Source organism: Neophocaena asiaeorientalis, unplaced genomic scaffold (assembly GCF_003031525.2).
Source record: "Neophocaena asiaeorientalis asiaeorientalis breed wild unplaced genomic scaffold, Neophocaena_asiaeorientalis_V1.1 scaffold5, whole genome shotgun sequence".
NCBI classification, from domain to species: domain Eukaryota; kingdom Metazoa; phylum Chordata; class Mammalia; order Artiodactyla; family Phocoenidae; genus Neophocaena; species Neophocaena asiaeorientalis.
In genome coordinates, this window is record NW_020174698.1 from 12,455,053 (window position 1) to 12,469,906 (window position 14,854).

At 33.9% G+C, this 14,854-nt stretch overlaps 1 protein-coding gene across 1 annotated transcript in view; it reads left to right on the plus strand.

Annotated features, from left to right (window-relative positions):
• TRDN (triadin) overlaps nucleotides 1-14,854 on the plus strand; it is a 372,172-nt gene that overhangs the window by 316,832 nt on the left and 40,486 nt on the right. Inside the window, exons 25-29 of the mRNA XM_024759083.1 lie at nucleotides 10,535-10,561; nucleotides 10,990-11,019; nucleotides 12,591-12,620; nucleotides 14,028-14,054; nucleotides 14,439-14,486. Of these exons, the coding sequence (XP_024614851.1) occupies nucleotides 10,535-10,561; nucleotides 10,990-11,019; nucleotides 12,591-12,620; nucleotides 14,028-14,054; nucleotides 14,439-14,486 (162 nt within the window). The remainder of the gene's footprint in view (nucleotides 1-10,534; nucleotides 10,562-10,989; nucleotides 11,020-12,590; nucleotides 12,621-14,027; nucleotides 14,055-14,438; nucleotides 14,487-14,854) is intronic.

Consider the following 14,854-nt stretch of genomic DNA (forward strand, 5'->3'; position numbering starts at 1 on the left):
ACATCAGGGAAACTGTAGTTTGGTTCCTAATCTATGAACCAGAGATTTCACAGCTACTGTCTTTACAACTTTACAGGGTTACAGTATCTATAAAGGCAATAATACATGGAAAAATGCTAAAAACTAAGGCATACACTAATTCCATTGTTAAACACCTGAGAGATAAGGGAATTTATGTTCATAACACCTAAAGGATTTCATTTTGTTTAATTACCATGGAGATCAAACAATTTCCTTTTCAATATAGATCTCTCATTTGTTATTTAAGTTTACTTGTGTACTATTTCCCTACTTGTGTAATAATACCACTTTTAATTTTAAAACCTTGAACTAAATCCTTCTGCCTTTAAAGACATATAATTTTATACAGTTCAGCTAAGAGTAAAAATCAATAACATTATTGTTATAGAGATTTCCTTTCTAACTGTAAAGGGAGAAGTGTTACTGCAGTATAAGTTATTTATTACACTTGTATTTTGAAAAGTGTTTTGCATAGAAGACTAGCCATAATTATTGATACATGAAAGAGTTTTGAGGTTAAATAAGTCTGGGAAAACCTCTTGGAGTTCATCATAGATATGAACACGTTATGAAAATCTGATAGTAAAAAACCTGCTGAACGTTTTTTCACCCAATGTTTCTCATATTTATTCAACCATGGCATCTTTTCTGTAATATAATAGTGGTGTTCAGCTGAACACACTTTGAAAATTGATGTCTTACACATTTACTTACTTAAAAGATTGGGGAAGCGATAGAGCAAAGATGATAGAATTTTTAAAATTAATAACATATATTTTAAAAAAGAAGAAAAACTAGATAAGGAAGACTGGAAGCAATGTTTGATTGTGTTGCAATTAGGATGATGAAGATATGCTAACATGAATAATAAATTTATGCCCAGGCATTGCTATCTCAAAATTTCCTTTTATTTTTTTTCCCATAAACAAGAAGACAAAAAATTCTGTAAATTCTTGGGGGAGGAAGCAATCATTCTCTTTTGGGATACAAAATTTATTAAAATTATGCTGACATGGAAAATTGAGTAATTGCTAGCAAGTGGCATTGGTGTTAAATACTTCATAAGTATCCCTACAGATAGCCATGTAAATGCAGTAGGTCAACCGTTGTTTCTATTATAAACTAGTGTTTGCCGATTTGTCACTAGGTATGTGTCCTTACAATATGCTGAGAAGGATTATTACCACAAAGAAACTTACAATAAATCAAGAAAATTGAAATAATTTTTACTATGTAAGTCCAAGGGCATTTATTGAATGCCAACTAATCCAAATCCTGGAAAATGAAAAAATTAACTAATATTGGTGGAGCAATTAATCAATTTAATCAAGAGGATTTATTCACATACATACATAATTGGATCTCATAAAATCTTGTGATTTAGGTTTCATTATTTTGCCCAAGTTACAGGTAAGGAAGCTGAAATAAAGATGAAATGAATTCCCAGGTTACAAAATTCATAGGTGGGATGACCTAGCTTCTTTCAACATATCAATGACCACACTCGTATACTCAACTTGATTTCTAAGGCAGTGAGCAAATGACTTACAATGTCACAAGTTGTCCTCTTTGACTTCAAGGTAACATAAAATGTAGTGTACCTTCCTTTTGCCAATGTATCACGGATATAGTTTACTGCCAAATTTAGAACCTCAAATATAATATTATCATTCTATTCTAAGAAAAATATAAATAGAGATGATGGGGGCAGTGGTGGGAAAAAAATGTTGGAGTGGTGATACACCTATTTTGAACTGAACTGATTATCTAAGTAATCCTTAGATAAATCTGGATGATACTAATAACAAATCAGGGCAGTAGACCATATGTTCCTTAGGGCAGGATTTTTGTTGGTTTATTTCATTCTTACTTGTGCCTAAAATAGTTTCTAGCACATAGTAAGAGCTCAGTAAATGTTTTTGAACAAACAAATGTAGTAAGAGTTTAGTTATTCAGTCAAATGGACCTGGAAGCCTGTCTAATAATTTGTTAAAATGAGAAATTGAGCTCATGAGGGTTACTATAAATGTTAAAGTATTCTATTTAAAATGCTTAGTCTGGTTCTGGGCACAAAATAAACTTTTAGTGTGTTAGCTATAAATTATGCTAATAGGTTCATGAGACAATTTTTCAGAATTAAAATTTGGTACAGTTTTTCAAAATCTGAAAGAGATGAAATCACTGGCTTTCATTTAAGCAATTTTTATTTTGTGGAAAAAATTTTATTTTGTGGAAAAAAGATATAACCCTTTTCCTGCTTGACCTTTGAATGTAGACCACTTCCGTACTAAAATCTTCTCTTTTTATTTATAATAATGCCTTGAGTACCGTAGCCTTAAGTTTTTCTGGTCAAATGTATCTTCTAGAGATGAAATATTTCTTAGCCAATTCAATCAGTCAAGCACAGTCCCATTAGTAGCTTCTGAATCAACCTGTGATAGGTACAGTTTTTCTCAGCTGGCTTAAAGGAGCAATGCATGGTCTGTGAATCCTAGGAAAGTCCTCTCTATCCAGAGAAAAAGGATGAATAACGATAGCTTCATTTAAAATTACTAAACACTACTTATGCATGAGTGTAAACGAAGAGCCAATAATTAGATATTTCATCTCCTTTAGATATTTCTTCAATGGTATGCATTTTAGACTCCTTCAAAAGACATAATTTTTAGGTTTTTTTCAGAAAGATTTTCTTCTTTCTGTAATTTATAGGAATAAAAAATGCTTTTTTTTGCCCTTTATATAAAATTGTCATTGAAAATTCTCCTTCCCAATTTCAACCCACTCGAAAAACTAATTGAGGAAGAGCTTTCAGTGTGGCAAAAGCAATTCACTAACCAAGACTTTATTACTTGCCATAGAGGAAGCTGATGATCTGATTCTTCTAAAATAAAAAAAAAACAACAACAAAAAACACAACTCCAGAGCTTTTTAGACACTTGCCTTTAAGAAGACAGCTCGATTAGAATGGTTTCTGTCTCCAGGCTAATTTGTGAGTTACTCTGATATTACAAAATTTACAAAAATTCAGTTTTTCCCCATGTTAATGTATTGCTTAGTTTTTATATCTTTTTTGCTATACTAAAATATAGCTTTATATTAGCGATATTAATTATAATTAATTAGTTATAGCTTTATTAATTACTTGAACCTATTCTCAATCTCCTTTTTTCTTTCTTCTATGAATAAACATGCTGTTATACTATTTGTAACACTCAATATATTGTAGTTTTAAAAACAATGCTTTTAGCTAATTTTTGTTTTGTTTTTTGATTTAGTAGATTAACACAGTGATATTTATATATAGAAATATTTCTCAAGCCAGTGATGAAATGTTCCACACTTGTGGGATGCTTAAAAGAGGGTGTATATTCAATAACTGAATCATATTCCAGAGGAAAATATTTCAGATCTCTCTTGTGGACAAACATAAGGAATCTTCTCTTTTCTTTCATATGCTGTTCAAATTTAGCTCCCAATGACACAAAACATCTTAAGAAAGGAAAATGAGACTGTTTATGTGGGTGTGGTAGAAATGAAAAGTAATAATATTAACTACTATCTCTTCTAGTCTCACATCCCTGATTTCAGAACAGAATATCCTAGAGCTCCGGAACTGAGATTAATGTGACCAATACCTAACATGGCAAAAATAATGGTTCCTTTGGGGTCATGCCTCCCTACTTTAAAGAGGCCAATCCAAACTCAGACATTTTACTGTGCTCTCCTCCACACAAACCCTCCACCACTAAATCATGCCCTAATCAAAGCCCTGACCTTTAAACTAAGGATTGAATCTCACTGAGCCTACATCATAGTGGGGGCTCATTTCTTATTGTCTCATTTTTCCCTAAGACCCACTTAAAGGATCAGGATGTGATGGAGAGGTGTTTAGGGTAATATAGTAAATCTTAATAATTAAAACATGCTTGTGCCTGGTGGTGCTAATCAATTTTAAATGCTCTCCAATGCATTTTATATTCCAGGCCAAAACTACACCATAGTCACAGCTAGACATAGTATAATTTCCTCCTTTTCTTAGATGAAATGATCACAACATTAATAAGAAATCCCATGCACAGACTTTCCCGTGTTTTATTTTCATGTATCCCAAAGCAAGGTGATCACAATACAATTGTGAAAAATATCCTCTGTAGAGAAAAAATGGAAGATTTCTGTTGATAATGTTTTATTGAAGGGTCACAGAGTTAAAAGAGCTCTCTCTTTTTTGCAACCCCTTCCCAAATATTTTAGCAGCATCTTCGATGGGTCATCAGTGAGAATGTATTTAGTGTATGCATTACTCAAGAGAGCAACCCTCCATTGATACAGAGTTATCACTTGTTCATTATTATTGACTATGTGTGGACAGTGAACAAGTGCAAAGGATACTAAGGTGATAGTTGCAGTCCCTGCCTAGTGAACTTACCAATTTATTTGGGGAAGGCAAATGAGTAAATAATTAAAGAGTATTGCAAATAATTATGATATACAGGGATAATAATTTACATTGGGTAGGGAGAGTACAGATTAGGGGCATTTAACCCATCATGGAAAGAGGTCAAGAAAGTCTTCATAAGAGAGACAACAGCTGAGCTGTCTTAATAAATGAGTGTGGTACAGTGAAAGGTGATAAGAAGGGAAAGGACATCAGGTGAGAAAGGAAACTGGAGGGTGAAAATGATATATTTGAGGCTATAATGGAGGCAGAAACTGAGGAGGAAATGAATGAATGGAAGTACACTCAAGGTATACTTAGGAAATGGAATGAACAGGACTCTGAATAGGGGTGGCAAAGCATGGAGAAGAATGTTGGATGGCTTCTAGCCTCCTGGTTGGAAACGTAGGTGGAAGGTAGTACCATTTACCAAGATAGAGTACTTGGTTACAGGAGAGAATAATAGATCATGATTCAATTTTGAATTTATTAAGTTTGAATTTACTGTGGTATATACATTTTTCTTAGAAAGTTAGATAGTTGGGTCAAGAGTGGAATGAGTCCATTTATCTCTTTATAGTCTTCTCCAACTTTTCAAAGGATATATGTCATATCTGGAATTGATATAATTTTCTATGCCCTTTGAAAGAGATGAACGTAGCATGGCATTTTAACCAAATCTAATTTCTGTGACTGTCACCAGAATTAAACTCGTCCATAATAATTCAGTCTCAATTAATAGGTAAGCCTTATAGACTAAATATTCTTGGGAGAGTGAAGTGCTTAGCATGTACTAAATGCTGAGTCAACACTTGCTGAATGAATGATTGAATAGTTGAATAATTATGGTGTGATATCAGCACTATATTCTATGTTAAAAAAAGACTTCAAAGTAATGTTTCTGATTAACCTCCTCTTTCTACTGCTTCTCTCTTAACTTACTTTAATCTCTTATACCTGGTCATGGTGCAAACAAAACACTTGCTGCTAAACAGTTTCATCAGCATCACTTTAATCCTTTTTGAGCATCAAGAAGTAGGACCCAAAGGGTCCCTCACCACACAGTTGAGGCAAAGTATGATAGCTGTCTGGGAGGCATTGTGAGAACAGAATTGTCAAAGCTAGTATGCTTGAATAACTAAAAAGATTCCATAGAAATCTATTGTTAGTACAGCCTCCAGAAAGTTAACAAAATAATTGGTGCCTAGAAAACTTAGCACAATGCAAAGCCAATGAGGCTGAAAAAAATCATTTCTGTGTTCATGTAACCAGGAAGCTGCATAACCACCATAGACCCTGAAGAACTTTCCAAACACTATCTCAATATACTGCCAAAGTATTGCTGCTTTTAAATTTAAAGGATGCCGTGAACAATACTTTTTACTTCTTATCTTTCAGACTGCATTTCTCTCTATTATAATATGAAGTAAATCTCCCTTTTAAATGATTTACTATTTAGATTTAAATTAATATTTAGTGTAAATATATTATTTTAGACCTGGATGAGATCTTAAAAATCACCTAATCTAACTTCTTACATTTATTTTCATTTTGGAAGATGAAAACCAAACAAGTTAAATGTACAAGTCAAGGTTCCACAGTAAATGAGTGTCTGAATGAGAATTTGACCCAACACTTAAGATATCTTTACTGCTTGTCACAGTGTACTATGAAATAAGTAGTTTCTGATTGTATAGGTCAAAATTTTATTAATTTCGTCTGACATTACTTTCAAAATTCCTTAATATATGTAGATAGGCTATTTATTCTTTTATGTATGTAATTTTAAACTGCTATGATTTTTATCATTCATGTGTCTAATATTATAGAATATTTTGGCTCTAATTTTTTTCCTTTTACTTTCTTTTTTTATTTGTTGACTATGACCATTTATTCTTTTAAGTCTATGCAGTGTAAGGGTAGAAATGGGAAATACTGCATTGACATTTTGTTTTAATACAATTCAAAATATTTAGAAAATACAAAAGCTATAATAGAAACAGAAAAAACTAAAATCTCCATAACTAAAATGAACAAATATATTTATGTATGTACATACTTATTATATTGCTACTTACTATTGAACTGTATTCTTTGAATGTGGAGCCAATTATCACTTCCATGAGAACCTCAATGTTACAATGATTTGGTTTCCTTTGTAAAAATAAAATATTCTTGTGTTATATAAAGTAGATTTCACATCACATACTTTACAGATCTCAATCACAAACATCTGAATATACTATTACTGTCATCTATATTGAAAAGTTGACACCCTATAATCAACATAAGCATGTTCTGTTTTTAGCTTTATCCATTTATGTCTCAGTAGATTGAAGGCTTTCTCTGATTTTAATTAAGCCATATTTGCTGAAATATGACATACACGATCAGATGGAACTCAGAATTGTAAAAAATAGCCATAGTTTTTTGTTAAATGAATGCTGTTAACAAATGTCATGGTTATCAAACAGTGGTTCTCAAATTTCAACATGTGTCAGATATACCTGGTGGGCTGGCCCATGCCTAGAGTTTATGATTCTGAAGGTCAGGGATGGGGCTAAGAATTTACATTTTTAAGTTCCCAGGTGATGCTGCTGTTTGAGAACTACTGCCTTTACAGAATTCTCCTCCAACAAACATTCTACACTTGTCCTTATGCTTATTGCAACCTAAATATGGACCTTAGGAAATATATAGTCTTAGACCATGTATAAACAGACATTTACATGCACTTTATTCATTCATGTATCTGCAGATACGTTTGCCTGTGAAGTTTCATCAGATTTTAAACTGATATTATATACTCTCATAACTGAATGTATGAGATCATGAAACTAGGAATATAAAAGAGATAAAGAATATTTAGGACTGACATTAGCAAGATGGTGATATAGGAATTTCCAAAGTTCATTTCCTCCCAAGACACATCAATTTGAACAACTCTTTGTGCATGAAAATACCTTCACAAGAGTCAGGGATTCCAGATGAGGTCTTAAAACACCTGGGTGAAGAAAAGAAATAAGACACACTGAGGAGAGTAGGAAAAATAGATCCGCATTCCCACCATTCCCCTTCCCCAAGCCCAGGCAGCCCAGCTCAGAAAAAGACACCATCCTCATGGGAGAAGGAGAGTGAAGTGAGCACCCAACTTCACCACAGACCCCAGAGCTAGTCTGAATACTAAATGGGATTTAGCCAGATGAAGAAGGAGGAAGAATGTTGTAGACAGAGACATAAACATTTAAGACATCCCAGAAGAAAAAGAGACCTTAAGATGGTTTTTAGAAATACAATACTTCAGTATAACTTGAACATAGAGTACAAAATAGTACAGAAGAGGGTGATAAGATATGCAACAATTAGATTCATCAGTAGCTTTATAGAGCAGGCAGAGGCAGCTGGAGTTAATAAAGGCAGTATGTGATTTACACTGAGATGTGATATCTGACATAACCAGACAGGCATCCTAGAAAATCTCTCTGGCTTCAGAATTGAAAGAACGATGGAAAAAAGCCTGTGTTTGCATGACCAGTTTGGATGTTCTTGGTAATTACAAAGAGAAACAGTGGTGGATTGGATTAAAGTATTGTATTGTTTCCTAGGGCTGTGGTAACTATGCCAGAAAATGAGTGGCTTAAAACAGAAAATTATTCTCTCACAGTTCCTTACACCAGAAGTCCAAAATCAAGGTTTAGGCAGGACTGTGTTCTCTTTGAGGGTTCTGGAAGAGAATCTGTTCCATGCCTTTCTCTCAGCTTCTGGTCTTGCTGGAAATTCTTGGTGCTCCTTGGCTTCTAGGTGAATCATTCCAATCTCTGCCTTTGTCATCACATGGTATTCTCCCTGTATCTTCATATCATCTTCCCTCTATGCATGTCCATTTCTGTGTCTCTTCTCCTCCTTTTATAGGGACACCAGTCATACTGGGTTAGGGCCCAACCTAATGACTTCATGTAACCAAATTATATCTGCAAAGACCCTATTTCCAAATAAGGTCACATTTATGTGGTACTGAGTATTAGGACTGCAACATTTCTTTTTTTTTTTTTTTTTTTTAGCGGACTCTCAACCACTGCGCCACCAGGGAAGCCCTGCAACATTTCTTATAGGGGGACACATTAAAACCATAGCACAGAATACAGGAGAACAGCAGAATAATTAGTTGTTAGAGGACTGCAATTGAAATTAAACTTGGAAGTAAGTATATATGGGAGGGCACATGAAGAACCAGCTCTGAAACCCAGCTTTCATTATTGAACAGCTTTGTGGGAATAGATAGTTATCCCATATCTATCACAACCTGATTGTAGGAATTAGCAGAACTTTTAAGTCAAGATTTTCTTAACCTGGTTGGGTTTGAAGAGCATAATTGAACATCCTTATATTTGTACACAATTTGTGTGTGTATGTGTGTGTTCTCTTATTGAACTGTGCTTTGGTCCATGTTGAGAGCAGTAGGTAGAGTCCTATGAAAACTGTTACATAATTAGGGTAGGGATATTGTGGAAGATGTTATCTGCTACATTATACTGCATTATAGTTTGTTTGTTTTTTTCTGAGAACCCATAAAACAAATTTATCTCAGGCAATATTACCAAGAATTGTTGTGCTTCTCTTAAACAACTTATTTGCTTACAACTTAAAACAGTGTGAATTGTATAACTGATTGCACATTTTATCTTTGTCTGGGTACCAGAAAGCTGAGACTCTCAAGACTCCCAGTTCGATCTCATCAAATCAGCTCTATTCCTGCACTAACAGCCTGCAGTTTTCTCAAAGCATTAAGCTGGGATAATCATAGAGCACACCTCATTTGTTTTTCATTACTTAAAAATCACTGTCCTTTATTGTCTGATGTCCAGTATCTTTAAAACCATGTTTTATATAGTTTTTTCTATTTCCTGTAGTTTCAAGTGTGAAAACTAATCAGGTGCTTGCTATTTTATTTAGCTAAAAGTGGAAGTCACTAGGACACTTTTGACAATGAAGAGGATGGTGTAAATGTTTATCTTATTACAGTAGAGTATGTTAGGTACATCCTTCCCAGAAGCCAAATGAATAGGAATTTAAAAAGAAGAAAGTGATCAGCATAGTTACATATGTTCGTTGATACTGGAAAGTAAGGGGGATTAGTTAGTGACCAGAGATGCCTGATAAATATAATGTTGGGAATAGAAGCCAGATGATAGTGAATTAATGATTAAATGGGAGCCAATAAGTGGAAAAAACAAGTACAGGTAACATTCTTAAGTTTAGTAGAGCAGTTATGGAAAGGTATTGGATGTTATTAATCTAGGAATTCAGAATCAAAGAAAGGTGCTTTGTTTACTGTTAAAATCTTTGTTGAGATTAAAAAAGAAAGAAAGTTAAAATTTACTGTGGATAGGGCAGATGTTGGCAAACCCGTGGCCTGCAGACTGGCTACCAGCTTCTGTAAGTAAAGCTTTATTGGAACACAGCCATTTCTATTCATTCACATAACGCTTATGGCTGCTCTGTGCTACAACAACAGAGCTGAATAATTGCGACAGAGATCATATGGCTCCAAAGTCAAAAAATATATATATCTGAACTTTCACAGAAAATTTGCCAGCCCCTGAACTAGGAATCCAATATGCAATAAAAGCATATGGTATATTTTGGGTCATCAAGAATTCCAGATTCAGCAGCAGTCGCTATTTAATATATTATACTGGAACAGATAACATATTGATAATGTTAATGGAAATGAAAGCAGTAGTCTTGAATTTTTCATCTTGGATAATGAAAGGCTAAAAGTAATTCTCAAAATAAAATTGTATCTTCCATCTTAACATTAGATTAAACAGTTAACATTGCACACGAGTTTGTGAGCAAAATTTTAATGGTGCAATGAAATTAAACTTATTGTTTTAAATGATTTTTCAGTTAGTAACTTGGCTTGGACATTAAATTACATATCCTGTAAAAATTTCAATAAAGATAGTTGGGGTCTATAGTGTTTGATTTTCAAATATATAATATTCTACCATATACAATGTTGATCCAATAACAATGGAATGACTCAGTTTTTAATAATTTTTAAACTTTTTCTAGGCAAAGAAGTCAAGCCCAAGTCTCCACGTATGTTATACATGCCAAAAACAAAAAACAAATCTTAAATGCCTGCTTTACTCATCCTCTGATTCTATTGTTGAGTGTGTTTTGCATAAAGTCAAAGGCTTAACTATTTTGTGCAGATAATGTGCTGGTTGTCTTACTTGTGTTTCTGAGAATTTGCTATGCTGATACTTTCCTTTATACTTCATTCACTGGGTATGATTTCATTAACTTCTCATTAAAAATCTTAGTTCATGTTTCCAATTTTTCTCAAAAATTCTTATTGTGATTGATAATGAGGAACCTTTACTTGTGTGTGTATTAATCTGCTGCAATCGTAAGAAAATTAATATGGAAGATTAAAGAACAATCATATGTAAAATAAGTATGCATGAGTATAGGAAATAAATATTCTTTTATAATCATTATTACTAATGTTTACTCATTTTTAGAGCCACAAGTAAAAAAAGAAGATAAGCCAGGTATGTACATTTCATTCCATATTTATGATGAATAGCATACTTTTTTGCAAATGTGTTCTAGTGCAAATATTATACTAAAATTTTATTCTTGAACAACTTTTTAAAATAAAACAAATGTAACATATGTTTAGCTATACTACCTGTTCCTAGAAAAAAACCCTATTTACAAAGTGAAACTGCTGAGAAATTTATAAAGTTTTGAAGAAACAAATGACTATTTTTCGCTGATTACTATAGAACACAGACATCCTGTCAGAAAAAAAGCTGCCCACACTCTTCTATTTTGTGGGGGCTCCTGAGTCAGATGAACATTTCTGAGGGCTATAGCAGGCAGCAAACAGTTTTTTAAAAGAAAACACAGCAATGATTTTCAAAACGGTTAAAATTTTGATTCATGTCTCCCAACTGTATTGGCATTATGGGGCTGCTGTAATAAAATACCAGAAACTAGGTGGCTAAAAACAACAGAAATTTATTCTCTCACAGTTCTGGAAACTAGACATTTGAAATCAAAGTGTCAGCAGGGCATGTTTCCCTTGTAAGAGGTAGGGAAGAATCCTTCCTTGCCTCTTTTGGCTTCTGGTGTTTGTGAGCAATCCTTGGTATTCCTAGGCTTGAAGAGGCATCTCTCTAATCTCAGCCTCTGTCATCACATGAACCTCTTCTCCCATTGTCTTTATCTCTGTATCTTTTCTTTTCTTCTTCAAGGATACCAGACCTACTGGATTAAGGATCCTCTCTACCCCCATATAACCACACCTTAACTAATTATTATAGCTTAAAACAACAAAAATTGATTTTTTCACAGTTCTAGAGGATGGAAGTCCAAAGTCAAGATAGAAGCAGAGCCACACTCCCTTTGAAACCTGTAGAGGACAATGTTTCCTTATCTCTTCTAGCTTCTGGTGTTTGTCAGCAGTCCTTGGTGTTCCTTGGCTTGTAGTTGGCTCACTCCAATCTCTGCCTCCATCATTACACAGCCATCTTCTCTGGTGTGTCTCTATCTGTGTCTTTTTTCTTCTTCTTATAAGGACACCAGTCAGATTGGATTAAGGGCCCACCCTACTCCAGTGTGGCCTCATTTTACCTTAACTAATCACATCTGCAAATAATCCTGTTTCTAAATAAGGTCACATTCTGAGTTATTTTCTATTAGGGCTTCAAATATTTTTTTGTGGCACACAATTCAAGCCATAACACAGTCTAAATTTCAGAATCACAATTATATATATTTAAGAAAAACTCTTCCAACTCCTATCATCAAGTCATTTATCTTATGTGGACATTAGGACTATTCTCCACAACAATAATCTTGAGAAAACAGAAAATTCAGGTTGAAATCCATTAGCCGTAGAAATAACTTAGTGACAGACAAGTACATATCATGATTTTAACTACTGTGTGTTCAATAGTCCAGTACTGACAAGCCAGTAGGAAACTAAAATAATTTTTACTAAAATTCTGCTTTTTCAAATTATGGTAAATGAAATAAAATAGTGTCCAAAAATGAATTTGTGCTGTAGTTTATTTTTTCAGATTTAAAAATTTCTATCTTTTGTTTTCCCCTTCAGAGTCACAAGTTAAAAAGGAAGCAAAACCAGGTAACAATATTTTTATTCTTAGTTACAGAGCTAATGTTGCTGTTAGTTTAGTACTAAAAAAGGCTTACTACCCACCAATGGGGAGTTACACAGAGTCTCCCAGATCCTCATTATTTTCCCTACTCCATTGCTCAATATGGTTTCACACTACTGGATTAGGTGAGAATGGGGATATTCCATAGGCAAAAACATCTGGAATATGGCTTTAAGGGAACCTCAGCAGAGACTCCAGGTTTCAGGAGACATTTCTTGGAGTTCTTCAAAGCCTAGTATAATCATGTTTAATCTGTGAGTTTATTTCTGATAACACACCAGAGTTATAAAATCATGAAATCATAGGCTACTGAGATGTGAAGGGAAAGAGGACAAGAAGTTACCAAGCATCTGCTAGAGCTGAGGAATAGCATAAGATTCCATTTTCATCCCATCACTAGGAAAGACATGCAACATGACAATTATTACCCATGTTTCATATCTGTGGAAACAGTTCAATAGACAAAGTTTAGAAAGTTATTTTTCCAAGATTTTCACGTTAATAAATATTGGTGCTAGAATTGTGCCCAGATCTGGTTTACTCAAAACCCTGGGAGATACCACTAAGAGATTGTCCCAGACTAACAATCATTTTATTAAGAGGCAACATTGATCTAAAATAAGGGCAATCTTTCCAAGTTTACACTGCTATTTAATGTGTAAGTCCTAGTTCTGGTGCCATCTAATTACTCGCCTGAGGCAAGTCAACAAAACCCTCAGGCTCTATGGATGCTATTTCTTCATTATAAAAAATTATGTAGGGCTTCCCTGGTGGCGCAGTGGTTGAGAGTCCGCCTGCCGATGCAGGGGACACAGGTTCGTGTTCCGGTCCGGGAGGATCCCACATGCTGCGGAGCGGCTAGGCCCGTGAGCCATGGCCGCTGAGCCTGCGCGTTCGGAGCCTGTGCTCCGCGGCAGGAGAGGCCACAACGGTGAGAGGCCCGCATACCGAAAAAAAAAAAATTATGTAGCAGGATTCTTAAATAAAAACAAATTCAAGAATCCAAGTCTAGATGTATATACAATACTATCTTCTTCCTTTAATTCTTACCAGAGCTTACCTGATCATAAGCTTGAGTCTAGCTTTTCTTGTAAATAATGTATCTTTTTAATGTATCAAGGCTTAAAAATGCCTAACTACTATCTTATTATTTATTTTCCTGAGTACATTTATTTGCTGCAGATGAGTATGTGTTACCAGATATGAACACTTTGCATTGTACCTCTTTTTTTTTCTAATCAGAAACCCAATACCATTTAAAACTTCTATTTAGGCCTAGTAGTATTTAAAACTTTCATTTATTATTATTAAATACTACAATTTTACAGGTGATTTAATTGAAATTTTTATAATTATGAATGTTTATTTTCTAGCTTCATCCGGAAAAGGTCAAATACACAGTATGTATCTTAATTTTATCTATAAAGTTGATATAGAATTTTTACAAAAAAGTTAAATATCTTTAATAATACATATTTGCAATCTATACCTCAGTATTTATACTTTATTACAGCCTATGCTTTGGAAATTATAAGTGCTTAAATGTAAATAAGAATTCTTTGTATATTGTTTTCATGCAACCAAAACCTTTAAGTTTTTTATTTAAACTACATGAAATGACATGAAAATTAAGGAACAGTTTTTCTCCATGGACACATTTGTTAAAATCTGTCAATTTTTTTCTACTAAACAAATCACTGGACCACGTCACAGAGAAAATTCGCCATATGTTAATTTATAAAGCTTCTAAATATCTGAAAAGATTTTCCTTTTATTATTTTCAGAACAAGACATAGTGAAACCAGAAAAGACTGTTTCTCATGGTAAACCAGGTATTTTGCAGGTGTTATTTGTACAATAGTATCAAATTGTCTCTCAATGTTCTAGTTTTAACAGGATGATGAGCCTAGAGTCAAATCTAAAGTTATTAGGGATGGTTCATATTTCATGCTGAGAACTTGACCTGCCAGATATAACTGCATAGCTCGTGATCCCTTCCCATCAGAGACTTAGCTTAGCACAAAGACCATCTTTGCCAGCATTCAGATGAATAGTCTCTATATTTCGTTTTGTTTTGTTCTGTTTGGGGCAAGACATCACTAGAAAACTTGTAATTCAGAATGGCTCATTCAAACATGATCATCTTGAATTCCAAAAATCCCAAGAAAAGGAAATCAATATTTCCTCCTGCTTCCCTTCA